This window comes from Psittacula echo (genome assembly GCF_963264785.1).
Source record: "Psittacula echo genome assembly, chromosome: 4".
Lineage (NCBI taxonomy): Eukaryota > Metazoa > Chordata > Aves > Psittaciformes > Psittacidae > Psittacula > Psittacula echo.
In genome coordinates, this window is record NC_137738.1 from 4,304,067 (window position 1) to 4,323,020 (window position 18,954).

Here is an 18,954-nt window from a genome sequence, read left to right on the forward strand (position 1 = left end):
AAAAAGAACCCCTTCCCATGAAACAATAACTGAATTCTTCGGCTCTCAGGAACTTTTATGTAAGACACGAAATCTCTGCAGCCAGAAAATTAAGCATGCACCTCTTTTGCCACCATAAACAGCCATTTTCCCACTCTCTTCATTGTTTCTCCTCCCCACTCATGCTTTCATCTAAGAAGTCTCCATTAGATGAAGAAAAGACCTATACAAGGAACTCTAATGACTACTGACAAGGGTAGGGGTGGGTAGAGTGTCTGAAAAAAGAGATTAAATGAAAGGTTTGGAGTTAAAATAGAGACATTTAAAATTGGTGAGATTTTGCTCCATTGTTTCTCTGAATGGTCACCTGATGGTTTTCCCAGTCTCTGACTGATGGCCTATGCTGCATAAATCAGCAGCACACTATTCAACTTTCTCACATGCCAGCTACCCAGGGCCACCTGTGAGTGTCAGATTATTGTATAAATAATTAAAACCAAAACTCCTCAGAATGGCCGAAATAGCACTCCTAGCACAAACATTCTTATAAACATTTATTCAAACTAAACACTAATGGCACTCTGACCAGCCACAAAGATTCTCATGAATGCAAACTTGGGTCAGTGGAAGGCTGCTTTGAAAATAAGTGGCCTTGCAGACTCCAGCACAGCTGGTTCTGTTTATGAGAGCATTTACTTTTCCTTCTCACAGCACTCAAGCACTTCCCCTGCCAGCCCTGCTGCGGCTGCCATCTGCCCCCTCTTCTCCTGTTCTCCTACTCTTCAATCAGTATGGGCAAGTGTGAAGAGCCAAACCTTTCCCTCACATCGCCCACTGTGAGGTTTCAACTCTCCAGTGCATCAGCCTTGCTGACTGCCTAGGCAACTGTGAATCTGAAGCTACTAACTGAAACAGGAATACTCCCTTAGGGCATACTTGGGGCTACCAACTAAACTGCTAGGACTACCAGATTGGAAGTCTTGATGAAAACTCCCTCTCTGTACACCTTAGGGATGGACTACTAGTGAACTTGAGCTGGGATCTGCCAGTAAAGCTACGTCCGTGGGAGTCTGTAAGCATGTGAGATGTCTCCACTCTATGCTGTAGTGATGGGAGCAGGGGAAGGCCTCCAAATGAGGCATTGAGCCCTCTGGAGTCCCACCAGATACAGCCATTCCCAGCTCCTGCATGCTGCTGCATGACCTGAAGCAGCAGGAGCTGCTTCCCCTTCCTCCTCTCCCCATGTGCTGCCGGGGATAGGAAGTCCTCACCCTGTGAGACTCCTACAAGTTGTGAGCTCAAGGTTCGCAGAAGTGAGCTGAAAGCAGAAAGCCTATCAGGAGAATCAAGACGTTTCTACTCCTACTGCACAGCCAGAGGCCAGCCTGAGTATGGAGGGAACCTAAACAGTTCCTTCACTTCAGAGAACTCCAACCTTAGACTCATAGAACAGTTCGGGCTGGAAGGGACCTTCAAAGCTCATCTAGTCAAACCCCCCTGCAATGAACAGGGACATCTGCAACTAGATCAGGTTGTCCAGAACCACATCCAGCCTGGCCTTGAATATCTCCAGGGATGGGGCATCCACCACCTCTCTGGGCAGCCTGTGCCAGTGTTTTACCACCCTCAGCGTGAAGAATTTCTTCTTCATATCCAGCCTGAATCTCTCCTCTTTGAGTTTAAAAACATCACCCCTCATCCTATCCCAACAAAGCCTGCTACAGTGTCTTTCTCCACCTTTCTTATAGGCCCCTTTTACTGAAAGGTCACAATAAGGTCTTCCCAGAGCTCTCTTCTCCAGGCTGAACCCCAGCTCTCTCAGCCTTTCCTCATAGGAAAGCTGCTCCATTCCAGATAACTTTTGTGGCCCTTCTCTGGACCCTCTCCAATATGTCCCTATTTTTCCTGTACTGAGGGCTCTGGAGATGTCATCCTTAAAGTGACACAACACTGCATTGGAAGGGCAAGGAACACGGATTAAAACTTCATGTTGCAACCTACAGACCCTTGCTAGTAAGCTTTAAGCCACAGGATGCTACATGTCCTTGCCCAGAGCAGGCATGGCATGGCCATCACTTAGTGATTTGGGAATGCACAGTGTATTGCTGTTACCTGGTTGCTAGCAGCCGTCACAGCATCTCCCAACACTACAGAAAACATATTTATTTCATCTTTCTTTTGGGCATCAAGTGTGCTGATAGCAGCTTGAATTCAGTTTCCTTAGAATCGCTACATGTTTTTTCTTGCTTCTCAGAGAGTAACAAGTCTCAAAGACACACAGATACAGCTCTGATTTAGCCCTTAGTGTCCTCATGTTCTTGTGCATGCTTTGCACTGAAGAGCTGCTGGAGAGAACGGCAGCACCACAGGTTGCAAGAGAGGTTCCCTGCCTCCAAGACCAGCATGGAAGAAAGCTCAGAAAGCAGGCATGGGGGAAAACAACCTAAAAGGAATACAGAAGTGTTTTGAACTCAAGCTGTATAAACTGCAAGGAGGCACCTGGAAGCAGGAGCTAAACAACCTCTCCAGCACACCAGAAACAGCACAGACCTGGAGAGAGACAGGCTGCCAAACTGTGAGCTGACACCAATAACACTGTAATATGGTGGAGCTGCTCCTCCCCATCACCTTTGATGCTAAAAGAACAGTTGTTAGCTCTGTAACCCTGTTGCAGCCATCCTTGTTATCTGACCACAGCTTTTGGTGTGCGCTTGAGCCAAGCCTGGGGCACACTGACAAGGGGTGGTGAGCAGCAGATGCTGTCCCCTGGCCTGTTGCCACCAAGCTTGTGTTCAGAGAAGCTCAAGCCCTGCTCCGCTGCATCAACACCCTCCAGGGCTGTAAGTGGGAGCTGCAATTCTCATCAGCGTGGATTTAGAGCAACTGAGGACAAGAAAATCCATGGTGTGCTGCAGCGTGGAAACGGCACCTTACTGTGGCGAAAGGGAGGAGACAGGAAACACACCAAGTGACACAGGACCTAAGAGAGCAGACAAAGTTAGTGGAGCAGGAGTGTCTGGACACCAGGGAGATTGAGTGATACCCAAGCACGTAGAGTCCCAAAATCCTACAGAAAGGGCATCTATGCAGAATTATGCATGGTATTAACTAGTTGAATTGACCTCTTCTTATAATTTTAATTACACTGTGTATAGAGACTGGTATAAATAACAGAAAAAAAAATTGGGAAAAGAGAATGAGAAGAAGAAAAGTGCATAGGAAGAAAGTGGTCAACAAGGCATAGCGTAATAGAAAGGTTTTGTCCCACAGCTGTTTATAGCATACAAAGCAAACTGTAGTAATGGTTAGGGTTGGAAAGGACCTTAAGATCATCCCAAATCCTGTGCTTTCTATTGCTGATCTAGTCAGCATTTTCTCTAAGTGTCACCAATGCTAAGCCCACCAACTTAGTTTGCATGTAAGCTCAGGCCCTAGCATTTAGGAGTCATTTAGGGCCTTTCCTCCATTGTAGCAAGATTGATTTGTCCACAAGGAAGACGTACAGAAAGCAAAATTCTTGGTCATTTTAGATGTCTGAAACCCTCAGAACTGCCCCAATAAGAGTAGCTGTGAAGTAAGCAAGAATGTCTTTTAAAAGACAGAAGAAATCTCTATTAGCCCCTTACCATTCACTGCTTTCTTGGTAGCCTCTTGCCCTAGTCATATTGGTCCTCTAGAGCGTCCACGCAGCAGGCAGAGTAACTCCAATAATGGGACTAGATTTCATCTTTCAATGTTATTCATAGTGCAGTAAGACCTAAGCGTTTCCATGAGACTCCAGGGCTCCTAGGTGACTGGGTAGCACATGCACTGCATTTATTATCTATAGTGACAGGGTCAACAACGGACAGAGAGAGAAGCACCCTCGGATTAAGCGGTCTGTGAACGCAATGAATGATAAGCTGTCAGCTCGGAAGCATGCAGCTCTGAACGTACATCCTCCCAACCTCCCCACATCACACACACCATGACGTGTTCACCTCATGGTATGCCTTACTCACTTTTTATGACTCCAGCCATGGTCTGGCCTGGCCTGACCCCACTCTCTCCTCCTTTTCGCTGACTGATGGCATGATCTCTGCCTTCCCTGCAAAGGGCTGAAGCAGAGCACTTCACTGTGCACGCTGGGATCGGCGAGTTACAAGAAATGAGGAAAATGTCCCATCTTGTGCTGCAGTTTTTGCCATGGAGTAAAGTCCATGTTAGCTGATAATACTGGTACCAAATGATAATATTAGTACCAAATGATTGGTACTACACAAGCTTAGCACAACAACACTATCTCTGTTCTATCAACTGGGGGGCAATGAAAATAGTAAGAACATGCCTCATGTTCTCCTACCCTATCAGACTAAAGTCCTTTTGTCTCTATTTATAAAGTTTTCAACGTGCCTCCACTGAAATCAATGGAGTAAAAGGCTCAAGAAAACATCACAGTAACCCTAAATGCCTTCAAATAATACTTTCTAAAATGGAGAAATTCAGTATTTAACACTTGCCTGTAGAGGCAGAATTTCTGGTTCTAGTATTTTCACACCTGCCACAACAGGGTCCTGGAGAAGTATTGAAATGAACAGCACTGTACTATTGAAATGTTAAAAACAACTACTCATGCTGCAGCTCAAAGTCACTGCCAAAACAGGCAAGTGAGCACTCACAGCTGAGGCTGTGCCAGGGGAGGCTGAGTGAATGAAGAAATCACAGCAAGCCTTTTAGTTAAGTGGAACTCTGGATTTATAGTGGACCAAGGCAGGAAAACCTCAGTATGGACATATTCCACTGCAAGATACATCACCTTTGCTATGAAAACTTAAAATAATGCTCTGAACTTTAATAGTCAAAAACTTCATAGCACATTCTGGAAAGCTAAAAGACAGACAGCTAAACACAAATGGGCTCTGGGTTCACTTGCTAGAATCATTCACATGCGAGTTCAGCAAACCTATGTGCCGAAACCCCAGCAAAATAGAAGGCTAGGCAGCATGATGTCTCAAAAGTAATTCTGAGCCCAATAAAAAGGCATTAAGACACCTGCGCTATGGGCTAGGTACAGTATAAAAGTTCCAGCTTTGCTGAAAACCTTTCGTATCTCATGAGCTTCATTCAGTATGGGTCCAACCGCATCCTGAGCGGATAAGTGTGGTCCATATAGGTACACTAGTGTTACAGATTTTCACTGTTGGGTTTTGGTTGGTTGGTTGTTGTGTTTGGCTTGCTTTGGTCGGCTGGGGTTTTTTGTTTGAATGATGTATTGGTTTTTAACATGTAAAAGCCTGTACTTCTGAAAAAGGTAACCAAAACATTGCTTATATCATGCTGTTGTTTACTGCAGGCCCCGGGCAGACAGCTAGTGGTTGACAGGGCAAATCATCTGCTTATGTAAGCCAGCATAGTGCCAGTAATATGCCAGTGGAGTAGTGCCAACTTATACCAGCTAATAATCTGGTCACAATGCCACAAGAGAAGCTGAGGGTGTTAGCTCTTTTCCACATCAGGCTGTTAGATATTGATTTGCATGGCACAGCATGAATGTATGCATGTTTTTATACCTCAATTTCTTCTGAATATTTCATAGATGGGATCTGAGCATCCTCAATGTTGTAAATCACTATATTTCAATTCATAGTTTGTCTTCCCTGGTCTTAAAAGTATGTTGAGACATCATGTACAAAGCCAGCAAAACAGGTAAAATGACCACTAGATTAGTCTGTGCTCCTCATGACATTCTGCAATTATCCAATTGTGGAAATGTTCTGGTTTTGTTTTTTTATTGCTAGTAACTGAAATAAGACTGAAGTACTGCTTGTCCATGGGCCATAAACAAACTGAGTACAATACTGCACCGAAAGCACACAACAGACAGATGCAGGACATGTAAATTTGCTGTTTCATTTGGGTAAATGGTGATCTATTTTCACCCTTTGCCTGCCTAGCCAGCAGTCAAGTACATAGATACATTTCCTATTTGAGGAATTAATCGTATTTGATATGTTCTGAAAAGTAAAATGTATCTGAGTATTCGTAACTGTTAATATTTGCCCATTAGACCGTTCCTGTGCCATGTCTATCCTCCTTTCTATTTATACTGGCATTGATCAGCTTGTTCACTTCCAGTTTAAATGATTCAATTCCGACTTGATTGCCATGTAATTTAAATGCAAATAATTACTGTAAGGATGACATTTAGAAAAACAGCTCTGCTAAGCAGGAAGGTCTTTATTAGGCACCAGAGTTTGCCAGTAATGTCAGAAGCTTCCCTTTGACTGCAAGATGTGGGAACCTATCATTTCAGTTCTTTTAAAAGATGCTCTGATTTCCATCTGACTCCCCTTAACTAAAACTCTTCTATACCATCATCAAGTTTGGTATCAGGTTAGAGCCACAGAGTGAAATTAACAGAGGAGAGGAATATTTTTAACTGGGTTTTAGTTCATAAGGTTGTGCTCTAGATAACTCCAGTAAGATTATCCTCTTGTGAAATCATGTTTGCATTTTGTACTACACCCCAGTTCTGACTCAGAGTCTCATGGAATAACACTGAAAAGCGTTTCACACAATGAAAAAGCAGTAGATAGAGGGGGGAAAAAAACAACCTCTAAGTATGCAACACTCAAAATCAGCTCATTTTTCCTTTACTTGTTCCATATTTTAGGGTGAGATTGTTGCTTTATCATCTCTGCCATATATAAGAGGTCTGGAGATACTGGATTGTTCAGTAACAGTCAGAACTGAACTCAGTCTCACTGTCTTTTCTAAGTGTCTCTATAACAAGGTGGGTTTTCTATATGCTAGCTATGCTAGGGATCCAAAGAGATTTTGGGGAGAAGCACCAATAAGAAGGACAAATCCTGACTCTGCCCATTTCCTGGCATAGCATCATCTTCAATTTGGGTTTATAATTTAACATTCACCTCCTTATCCATCACAGTCAGCAGACTTTAATGGCATCATATGAAATTTAGTCCTCAACACTGAGAGCTGTACAAACACCAGGATAACACACAAAAGAAAAGGGATCCTATGCCAGGCATCCTGATTTTAGCCTGGAGTCTCACAAGACACATTCACTGTATTTCAATTTTGTCCAAACACTAGTTATGGCAGAGATTACATGTTCAGCAAGTAGCAAGAGACCACAGCCTTCCTGAAGTCACTATCTGTGTTTAGAAGTGGACAAAGTCAGTCAAAGCATGAGTGAATGGACCATTCCACTATGTGCCTTGTTGCCTTCTCCTAGGATCCTGAACTTTACCACCTCACGATCACTGTAGTCAAGGCTGCCTCACGCTTCACATTCCCAACCACTTCTTCCTTGTTTGTAAGTATCACATCCAACACAGCATCCTCCCTCATTGGGTTCAAAGCTCCAATGCCACCCCCTGTTCACAGAGCACAAAGGCAGAAGAGTAAAAGATTCACTTGCAATATGGAGATCCCAAGTTTGTCTCTTATACTAAAATTCAGACTCCTAAGTAAAAACTAGCTTGATCTCAGAGAAAGATCTTCTTCATGTTTAATGTGACTGTTCTGCTGGGTTGGGATTTTTTGAGGTTTTTTTGCCTGGTGGCAGAATTGCCAGGGGAAGCTGTCAGGGGCTTGCAGTACCCTGCTATGGCTCCAAGTGAATGCAGGAATTTAGCCCATGAAGTTCATCCAGATTCAGAGCATACAGAGTAAAAACTATCAATATACTTGCTGATGGTTTAGACTGATGACAAGTTAATCTTGCTTTTATTAGAATCTCTGAAGAAGTTTTCAGAGTGTTCCAACAGCTGTAATGCCTATGTTTCACATTGTTTTAATATCTTCGAGAATTAGGAAAAAAAACCCAACTTATTTACTTTACTAAAAAAGTAACTTCCACTGTGAATGTTATTTTATACCAGTGAAAAGCTTTCAGCCCTCCAAATTTAGACACTGAGCTAAGGGTACAAGAGAGTTAAAATTGCTCTATATAGAGAACAGAGGTAGGTTGGGTAGTTCAGCAACAACTCCCTCAAGGCCCCAGACCTGATTTTTCCTAGAAGAAGGTACTTCCCAGTTTTTGCTGACTCACATGTAAGTTTGAGCAGCATAATTCATTCAAAAACATCTATAACCAGATCTCCTTGCTGACAATAGCATAAACCAATACATCTCAATTAAGTGTAGCTGAATACCAACTGTCACCCACTAGGGATATAGAGGATGGAGAGGCAGGGGGTAGGGTGACAACAGCAGCAAATCCAGCCCTTACAATTCTTCACCAAAATCAGGGCAGATCCTTCTGGTATTTTCTTTCATGCTTTCTCGTATCTTTGTTTTACTTACATTAGCAATTATAACCCTTCAGTGACTGCAGGGACACCTCGTGGTGAGGACAGGTGAAAACAGCGGGCTGCCATTCAATTAATTAAATCAAGCAGCAAAAGACTGACAGATGTTTCTGCTCTTTGGGATAATCAGAATTTCACAGGCACAGACTTCCACTCCCACTCTGCTTCTGGGGCGTACATTAACACATCCAGAACAGAAAGCACTGATACAGCACCTTCAAGAACAAAGGACTGAGTCGTCCAGCAGACCTGAACTGTTTAACGGTCTCCTTGTTATTAGTAACTTCAATGTTCCAGGGGCTACACTAGTGGCCAATTCAACTTGACACTCAGCTGAAGAAGCAGTTCCCAAAATGGCTGTTAATGGCTTTCCCCCCCTCTTCCTTTGTTTAATGTGCCAGCAAAACGTATTCCAGTGACTCACTGCAAAACGTGTTGCTGGGATTTTTTTCATCTTTTATTTAAGGGCACACATGTGTGTATGATTTCTTACAGGGATTCCCTTTCTCCCCACTGTAACTGCACTGTGGCAAGTGTCACTGCCGAACCTGCTCTATTAGGTAAGAACTGCATCAGCTTGCTTACCCAGTGCAGCGACCCAATGCAGACCTTGGCAGCGAGAAGAGGAACGGTGGGATCCGTAGGTCGCAGTTTAGCACACTCTTTAAGCACTGACACAGCATATGCCGACTGGAGGAGGAGGGGGAGAGAGGAGCAGGAAATAAAAAAGGCTAATTAGACAATGTTGTTACAGAGTCCACACAAGGTATTTTAGTGATGTACAAAGTGCTATGAAGGAAAAAAATCACGTCAGCAGCAAGTTAGCAACTTTATTCCCACCTCCACACACACAGACACATGTGCGCGCACATGCGCAGGCGAGCACACGCTCTTCCTACACCCAGAGGAAACGTGCCAAAGAACCAGCCCTGGCTGTGCACTTCACAAAGAACGGTTTTCCTCAGCTATTAATGCACTGGTTATTTTAACCCTGCCCCTCCAATTCACAAGCATTCTGCTGTAGTTTTCCCTGCACACAACCACCTTCCAGTAAGCCAGAAAAGATCATAAATAGCTTAACCTCCAGTACGTTAACATTTTATGCCAACTCTATTCAGAGAGAGGTTTGTGCAGCTACAGTAATCTGCTCTGTAGATTGTTTTGAGTCTTCTCCAGTTCCAGAACATACGAGAATACAACTGGGATCCCACCATTCAAAGGGTGGAGCAAGCAATTGCAGAGCAATACCCTGTTCAGTGAGTGGTCTGACTAGCATGTGTTAAGAGTGAAAGCCCATGAAACTATTGCTTGTCTTTCTGGCGTTAAGTTAACCATGCATGATGTTTATTAAGATCAGCAGTTAACATAGCCCTTGTGCTCTACAAACATTGTTGTTTTTTATAGCACATATTCATGGCTGAAGGTTTAAAGGAGAATGAGGAAAGCGCTGGTCTGACATGCTAGTGAGAAGGTCTGGTCAAGACAATGAGGAGGTGACAGCAGTTGCCCTGCCCAGCCCACCCCACTTGGACCACAGCTGCTTTCCTGTTTCCACTCTACTCACTACTGACCCCTGATCCCCCTAAGTTCTCTTATCCTTGAGCTCAAGGGGAAGTTTTCTTCTCCTTGAATTTCTCCTTGCATGCCCCATTCCCCACAAACCCTTCCCAACACACACTGGCCTCTCTTGCTGTGTTTCCTCTCATAGGCACATTAGATAGTCATAGCCTTTTCATATTCCAGGAGAGCAGCAACAGGAGGTTGCAGAGTCAAACCAGCCACTATTTTTATCAGGTCCTGAGCATCTTCTCCTGACCCTAAGCCCCAGGGCCTGCCCCCAGAACTCTGACCAGCACAGGCAGCTCCGAGCCCCGCAGCCCCACATTGCAGCTTCGTGCTCCATCAGGACTATCCCTCCTCACACACCAAAGCAACCTGTGCCTGCTACCTCCTTTCTCCACAGAACTGAAGGTCCACTTCTTGCTATGGGATTCAAAAGCCTGGTTAGGAATTTGCTTGGGAGGGAGGCTGGGAAAAGGGAAAAACAAATATACAGCAGCCCTGCCCATGCTAAGACAAAGATGGGTTTCATAACCAGAGGCGAGCTCTGCAGCAGCAGAGAGCAAACCCTTCTGCTTGAGAAGTTTTGGGTACCTGCTGCATAGTCTGAAGAGCCACAGCGTACCCTGCATTCTCCAGGCTGCTCCCACCTACCTAAAGCATCTGGTATCGTCAATGAAAGTAAGGAAATAACTGGTATTTTACAGCTCCAAATGCACCATTTGCCTAAAGCCAGAAGGAAGCCTGTCTCAGAGCAACGATGGGAATCAATAAACTTTGTCCTGGAGCTTAACCTGTTACCTTACCTCTCTCAGAAACAAAAAGACTTGGGTAATTCAACCCCGAGGTACAGGAAGAAACACATCACTGCACTGTGCTATCCTGAGGTGACCAGCATCCCTCAGAATGAACCTCCATGACACCTATTTGTTCAGAACAAGTAGTGTCTCAAGTTTTAATGGCATCTTATTCCTCTCTCTCACAGAACAGTACCTGCACTGCAGGCACCTAACATTCCCAGTAGCACTGCTGAACACGTTGGAAACGACAGCACAGCCCCACAGGGGTCCCAGCCTGGCACATCATCTTCCTGCCTCCTGCCTATATTCCAGCTCCACGGGTGTTTCCAGACAAGAGAAACCCAAAGAGCAGAGCAGGACAACAGGTACTTTGCTGGCTGGTGTATCTGCAGCTGAACAGCCCCAAACCCTTGTCATCTCACCATGCAAATGACTGAAAAGGCCAGATGTGTAACTGACCGTACACTGCCCAGTGCCAGGGCTTTCAGAAGGGGATACAACCTGACCCCAGGGGTGGTTTCTCAGCTCGCCATCGGCATCATGACTGGAGGAAAGGCAGGAGGCACCTGGGAGCTGTAAAAGCTGCCCCACAGGCCAGCACAGCCAGCACTAGCACAGACCAGAGCTGAGAAAGGCCTGTCCTAATTTGGGCCACAGCTGAGGGACCTTCCAGGGTCTACACCAGGAGGAAAGTGATACAACCTGACTCCTTGCCAGTTCCTCTCGAGCTCTGCTCCCTCCCTGTCTGCAGTCTGCTCATTGAGTAAGGCTGGTCACTGGGACAAGCCAACCCTGCAGTCTCCAATAGCCTCAAACCACAGAGCAATTCTCATGTCTGTCCTGAGCCTGTTCAGGGGCAACTGCAAAACAGCGACTACCAACTGCTGCAAAGCAAAGTCCCACCCTGTGCCTATAGCCAAACACCTCACGCGTGGAGTCACTTCACCGCATGCACTCTTGAGCTCCTAAACATGTATTTACAGAGCGAGACCACAGTTTCAGCGCTGCTTTTAAACCGTTTACAAAGTTATATCACTCTAACAGGAGTTATACAATTCCCAAGTAAACAGCTGGAGCAGAACTGGCTTTAGAAACAGGGTGACACAAAGCCTTTCTCCACCGCTGCCTTTTAAAAACTCAAGAGATCTCTATAATTTCACCTTGATAACTTTACTCAGCAGAAATTATCTACAGATGATAAAAACATTATCCAAGGAATGACAGGAGAAAGAATATCCCATCCCACAGCGACCTTACCCCAGGGAGGCTGGCGTGACATACAATACCCAGGTGTCCTAAAGATACTCATTGCAGACATTAATAGGCAGGGAACAGCCATCATGCACTCAGTATTGAATGCAGATGTCACTGGTTCATAACAATATTTAATAGGAAGCAGCGTTTGTGTAACATTGAAGTAATCTGATAATTAAAATGTACATATTCTTTCACTTAGCGTGGGTGGACCAGGCAGCCAAGCGCATTGTTTGTGACATTCACTGCAAAGCAATAATAATTAGATTTATTGGTGATGCATGTTTTGAGAAGAGCAGAGCTTGAACTCCAAATGAGTGCATGCTTCCTACTCGTAATTCTGAGCTCCACAAGGGCTCACAGCAAAAATCAAGCCAGGGTTTAAGTTCTCTCTGTTCAGCTTGCTAATTGCTAGGTTATAATGACTGCACTGGAACCGGTTCCCAAGGACTTCAGAAAGCTAGGGATTTGCCTCTGGGTCTCATCTGGCCTCTCTCTGGCAGAACTACTTTTAAGTCCTCCCAAACACACACAGACCCATTAAACGGACATGGTTTAAACGAATGGCAAGCTTGCCAACAGCTGCCTCGTGGGGGTTTCTGCTTTGTTTATGGGAGGTCTGATGTAGGAGTTCTCAGCCTTGCGACCCTCATCAGGTTTAAGGAGATGCATGACCATCCTCCCTTTGTTCTGACCAACAAAGCACAGAACTCAAATCTGGCTGTGGAGTGAAAACACTGCATTAATTGGTATGTTAAGCCATCAAAAATGAAAACAAAACACAAACCAACAACTTTATGGGTTTTTTGCAGTGGATAAAGGGAAGGATAAGGCACCGCTGTTCCACATTTCAATCACAGAATGGCTTGGGTTGGAAAGAACCTTAAAATCATCCAGTTCCAACCCCGATGCCACGGGCAGGGACACCTCTCACTAGACCAGGTTGCTTCAAGCCCTGCCCAACCTGGCCTTGAACACTGCCAGGAGGAGCAATCACAACTTCCTTGGGCAACCTGTTTCAGTGCCTCATCACCCTCACAATAAAGAACTTCTTCCTTATAGCCAACCTAAATCCAGAAGTAGCTATAGGAAGCTGGTTTTCTTTGTCATTTTTTTCTTCACCTAATCTACTTACATACAGTATTTTTCTTCTACAGACATCACAAACAACTATTTATGAGAAGAAAATTAGGAAAGGCAGTTTCCAGGAAGCAGCAATTAATACTGGCAAATGGCTGCTTTCAGTACAGATTACTGAAGGAGCTCTATGTACCACATCCAACATGTGGGGGGCAATTCTCAGTATGCAGCAAGAAACCACAAAGAAACTATGGGGAAGGAGAAGACTAGAGAGTACACTTCCCCCTAAGTAATTACAGCAGCGACACCTTTGAATCCTATAAGGGAGTAAAATGTAAAGAAAAACTTCTATCCAAATACAAAACAACTCCCATTGCCCATTTACTAATTATAGAACAAAGCATGCAAGCATACTCCTCAAACATGCTTGCGCATGAACAGTACAGAAAGAATAACAGGCTACAGTTAGTTCTCTTCCTTATTTTTCCAAAAGGCTCAAGGGATCTTGCCATCAATTATGGTAAATGCATAGATGCTGCCCAAATGCTGGTTTTTGCAGCTCAATTTTCATTCTTTCCCCTCCTCTTTTCTCTCACCATACTAAAGCAACAAAAGGATGTCAGAGATTAGTTTCATATTTAGAAGATAAAGAAACCACAAATGTAGGTAAAAGGAAGAAGAATTTCCAGACAGTAAATCATGCCAGGCAGACTTGACACACCATAAACAGTTGCTCATCTCTTGCAAAGGTTCCAAAAACCCTTCCTGCTTTTTTGCTTCTTTGGCAATACTTGTCAGCCAGAGGGAAAAATGTTCCTCAAGGTGGCAGTTCTGGTAGACAACCTCATCCCCAATTCACCTGGCACTTCAGTGCATAAATGAATCTCTACAAAGAGCACTGTTTTATTTCTGGCATCATCCCGTCTGATTGTTAAAGCGGCACTATTTCAAAGGGATTGTGGGGAAGGGGAGGGGAATCTTTCATTATTATGCAAGAATAAACATTCCCTGTACTCTGGGATTCACAGCAATCTAGCTATAAATGACCTTGAACCAACAGAGAAGATGAGCCACAGTTGAGAACTCTGGAATTAGTTGTTTTGGTGTTAGTTTTCAACTGCATTTCCAGATTTCCATGAATCCCTCAGCATGAACATTACGTCCCCAAGGCATTTACTTCTACCAACGCAGCCAGCAATCCTCCCCCTTTTCTTTTACCTTTCGTTGAGCAGATTAGAGCATTGGAGTGAAGCAGCTTTAAATATTCACTTTTTAAAGTGCCTCTTAAATTCTAAGCCCTATGCGCGCAAATTTGTCCTTGCTAATGTGGCAAATCTGTCACTTCACACCTTCTGTCAAGAAAAGAGAGTAGAGCCTGAAGGCAATTACAAAGCCCACCCAGGTATTCTGTTCCACAGTTAGGCACCTTTGGAAGTTTCCATTTTTTGCCCTATCTACAGCACCAGGCACACCCCCTTCTAATCTTTCCTTTGCACCAAAGGAAACCAAACTATTGAATATCCCCTGGGTAGCTGACCTTTGTAACAGGATCTTTCACCAATGAATGTTCAATATTTTAACTTTCACTCCCCAGCAATGCTATTTAAGGAGCCATCCGAGGCCTCTGCTGCTCCCAAGGTTCCTGCCTGCAATGCAATGAGAAATGTATGCTTTTTTTATGTCAGTTGCCTAGCAACCTGCCTAAGCTTTTGCAAGGAAACCAAGAGGAGGAACAGCCTAAATCATAAAATTCGTCTGCTGTTGCTGCAGAATTATGTATTAAATATATTTATAACTTTCCTCCTAACCTTCTGGAAAGCTGTATGTTTGGCAGTACAGGCATGGCTGAGTCAAACTTGAAAGCTCCTCAAAGCTGCTACAGACATCTGATTTTGCTGCACTGTTTAAGTATGGGGAAGTATTCTTTTTTCTGGCTGCAACACAGATATGAGCAGCTCGGGCATTAGTTTGTCATTATTCGGCTATTACCAGTATGTATCAGCAACTTGCAAAGGGCTCCAAAAATCAGAGTTCATGTCTGTGTAAGACTGGTTTCAAAACCTCAAATATGCTGCCAGCACAAGCCCTGAGCAGGGCTGCAGTATCTTGAGCCTCTGAGCAGCCAAGGAGAGCACAGTGACACTGCAAGATTGGCTCTGGTAATAGCTGTAGCCTACTCCCCCCTAAAAACAGCTCAATGACAGATGCCAAGAAGGATGCGATTATTTCCCTTTGTATAACACCAGACACCTCCTGAAGCAGTATGTTATTAAGAAATCCATTCAGGTAGACAAGTATGACTCTTTCTTTCTCTTTGCCTTAAAGATGAACTTAAGGGGTGAGTGCAGAGAAGACCATTTTGTGTAGCTGAAAACAGCTTTAACTGCCTCGGTTTGCGAGGTACCACGCTTGGAGCTTAAATGCCCCTACTGCCAACCCTAATGATACTGGTAATGTTGATACTGCTAATGTTGACCACTATCCCTGTGGTGTCCTCAGTATGGGCTAGCAGGGGGAGGAGGATCAGCAACAATGCAGTTGTTCCTAAAATGAAGCAATTAATGTCCTAAGGGGAAGCACTGGACTGATGGTGTTCTGTCAACACGGGCTGGGAGGGGCTGGACATCTGCATTCCAGGCACCTCAGAACACTTAACCACCATCAGCAATCCCAGCACAAGGCCTGCTGAGCACAGCCCTTGACTCCGGCCCCTTGACTTGCCCCTGAGCTCTTCCTTCATGCACTTTTTGCTGCACTTCATCCCCTAAATGAGTACACAGGGTGAGGGGTAACAGCACATTATCCTCTCCTAGCAGATGCTCCAGACTTCCCTCAGTCTGGAGTGATCTCCCTTTTACTGTATCTCTCCCTCTCCTTCCTCTCAAGAAGTATACATCCTAAAGCTTTTAATTCACTGACCAAGTTGTGTTGTGGGTTTCTAGGGGGTGAACAGAAACACTAAATATGAGCATGAAAATGGGTTTATGCACTGCATAGACTAACAATAAACATCCACTGGACATGATGGATCAGTATAAGACTGCTGCAAGTTGAATGGCTCAATTAAGGTATCCAGCACTTCCAGACTAAGTAGACTCAGTGTTCACAGAATAATTTCTCAGATATCCTTGGAGAATTTCTCCCTCATCACCTTTACAAAAATGGCACATTACTGTCACTAAGTACAGGTCTTGTCTCCTTGGTTGGTAGGTAGGTAGAGAGGCATCAATGTTGCCTCATGTTCAAGGCACATACTGTCTCACTTTCCCCTTGAGCAGTATGATTGGTAAAAAAAGACACACTGTAGTTCTAGAAGACTTTCTCAAGTACTGTCAGTTTAAGCTAGAGCCTGATCTCATAATGCACTTCTAAGCCTCTGCTCCAAGAGGGCTCCAGTGACACTTTGGGACACCCAGGCTGGGTCCCGTGTCAGGCTGTTAGGTGGAGAAAGGGACAGAAATTTGAACAAGGGAACATGTTAACTGATCCAACTGGTCTGAGGCCAGCGAAATGCTTGCAAGTGCACAGGGACCCTATTTCACACCCCTTGTGCTTGTAATACATCATCTAGACACTATGACAGTTTTGCCTCCAACTTCAGACACATCAGTATTGCTAGCCTAGTCTGCAGAATCCTGGCAACCTCCACAACCCCCAGTGACAGCTCTGTAGCTAAAGCAGCAGAAGAGAACAAGTCTGCCCCGAAACAACCATGTCTGTCTTCACCACTGCCAGGACTACAAAGTCTTCTCTACTCTGTCAGTAAGGGTTTGTGCCTCCCTTTCCCCGTTCTGCTGAATACAGGTCACTTTTTCAAACTCTTGAGACAAGCAGATGCAGCCTCCTGCACTGGTTTTACTGCGGCAGCACGACGGTGGCTCATCTCACTGCCCGAGGACTCTGCCAGATGGCATCCGGCTATCACACCACTCGCCATTCATTCCAGCTTGTCTATGCATGGCAGCAGAGCCAGGGAGCTGCTATGCCCACTCAGCCTCTGGCTGTTGTACTAACACATCGCAAAGGTTATTACCAGCAGAAGCAATTTAAAGCAGCTGTGAAGAGTTCAGCATTCAGTTTTGCAGCACCAGTTCAGAATAGGGGTGCTGTGTTAGGCCGATTTAAACCTTTCTCTTGAGTATCCAGAACTGCATTTGGTGACACAAGGCATCTCTCATTATGTCCTTGCCATTGTCTAGGCTTTCCCACCATTTCACTTAAAATTTTCTGCAAAAGCCCTTTGAATTTTATGGTGGATTTTAACCATTAATATAAACATGCTTCTTCTGTTCATGAAATACACAGCTCACTATAAATGCATCCTCAGGAATCGGTTAAAGAACAACCGGACTACACCACCTTTTTCATTATGCAACCTGTTCAGAAGCACAGCAAAGTGAAGTTGCTGTCACACCATTATTTCCACTGCTTAAGTGGATAGAAGACAGAGAGGAACGTTATGCTTCTCTGAGCTTTTTCATTCACTGTTTTATGAAGCCCTAAGGCCTCACTTGCTCTGTAAGAACCTACTGAAGTGATGTCCCTGGTTTTGTTAGCACACATGTCTTTTAGAATAGCACGTAAACTCAAGCCTGTAGACAGTAATGAGCCTAGGTGGCTGGGTTGACATTCAGATTGACCACTTGTGAAACGTGGCAGTCACCATTAGGCAACTTTCTGGCTGGCAGAAGAAGAAAACAATTTGAAATGCAACTTGATTGACTTAACCTGAAGAAGATGAACACACAAAATAAAAGTAACACTAGTCAAACACAGTGTAGAATAGAAAGCAAGGATTTTACAGCGCTTGTAAGGTCAGAGCCTGCAAACCCAAAAATGTGTTAAAAAATAGACCAGAGTTTCCAGCATTTGCAGGTTGATAAAACTGTTCCTGTCATACACAAGATTTACAAGCATGATTTGCTGTACTGCAGAACAAGTAACGCTGCAGGATGTGAGATTTCATTACCAAGAAATGAGATCAGGAATTGGCTGTGACCAAGACAGGTGAAAACAGATCTTTTACCTATAAAACCTCAAGTGTACTCTGCATTCTGCAGCTGAGACAAACCACACTGTTTTCTCATCAGTTCCTTCTGCTACACTGGAACATTTACTTTTAAATGAACTCTGTCCTGCCATCAAGCTGTGAAGCAGTATAAAAATGTATGCCACATCTCCCATTAGCAAGATGACGCATTGCAGAGTATACGACAGGAATCCTAAGGGAATACTTTGGGATTAGAAGTGAAATACTGCACAGATGGGCTTGTTGGGTAAGGGAATTCCCTCTGCCCCATATAGGGCTCAGAACATTTAGAGCTTTTGCATCAGTAGGCAAGATCAGGCCATTTTACCTTGTAAATATTTATAATACAGGCAGAAAGACATGGCATACGTGAAAATCTGAAAGGATAGGACAGTTAGAGAGATACAGATACTTGTGTTGCTGTTATTTTATCCTCTCTTAAGCATCAAATATTCAGTAACTTCTCAGGAAGGTGAACAAGTCTGCAAACATGTGAGGACAGCTCTCATGCAAATTGTTATATGCTGGATAACAGGCCTTATTTCTCTCCTCCATACTAACCTAAGATCAAACCACAATTACTCTCTGGATACACACACTCTCTCAACCATCAGCAGTTGAAATCCAGATTTGCTCTCCAGCAGATCAGTAGAGCTACCACATTGAATACTGTTGGGAAGCAGGTTACACAACCTGTAAAACCAATAAAGCTCCCAGACAAATCCTGTGTTTATGGGAAGATACTGCACCTTTCCATCATAGCCTATCTATCCAGTCATTGTTGTTCTCAGTATTAAAGAGATCAGGTATCTGGAGGATTTGCAAAGGAACAGAGGGCACACATGTGTTAACTCCAGCTGAATGCCAAGGGGAGCTGGCTTGTAAACCCTGCACCTGACATAGGCCAGCACACAGTATTAACACCATGGGACCAAGA

At 44.3% G+C, this 18,954-nt stretch overlaps 1 protein-coding gene across 4 annotated transcripts in view; it reads right to left on the reverse strand.

The window, feature by feature from the left end:
• The window catches only part of TTC7A (tetratricopeptide repeat domain 7A), a gene marked incomplete at both ends in the record, with an annotated part of 170,005 nt that overhangs the window by 106,226 nt on the left and 44,825 nt on the right, over positions 1 to 18,954 (reverse strand). For 3 of the 4 annotated variants that reach the window (XM_080616900.1, XM_080616899.1, XM_080616902.1), the window contains one exon: positions 8,880 to 8,984. The exons of the other annotated variant lie outside the window; for it this stretch is intronic. In XM_080616900.1, coding sequence (XP_080473026.1) covers positions 8,880 to 8,984 — 105 coding nt within the window. The remainder of the gene's footprint in view (positions 1 to 8,879; positions 8,985 to 18,954) is intronic. 4 annotated transcript variants of the gene reach the window in all.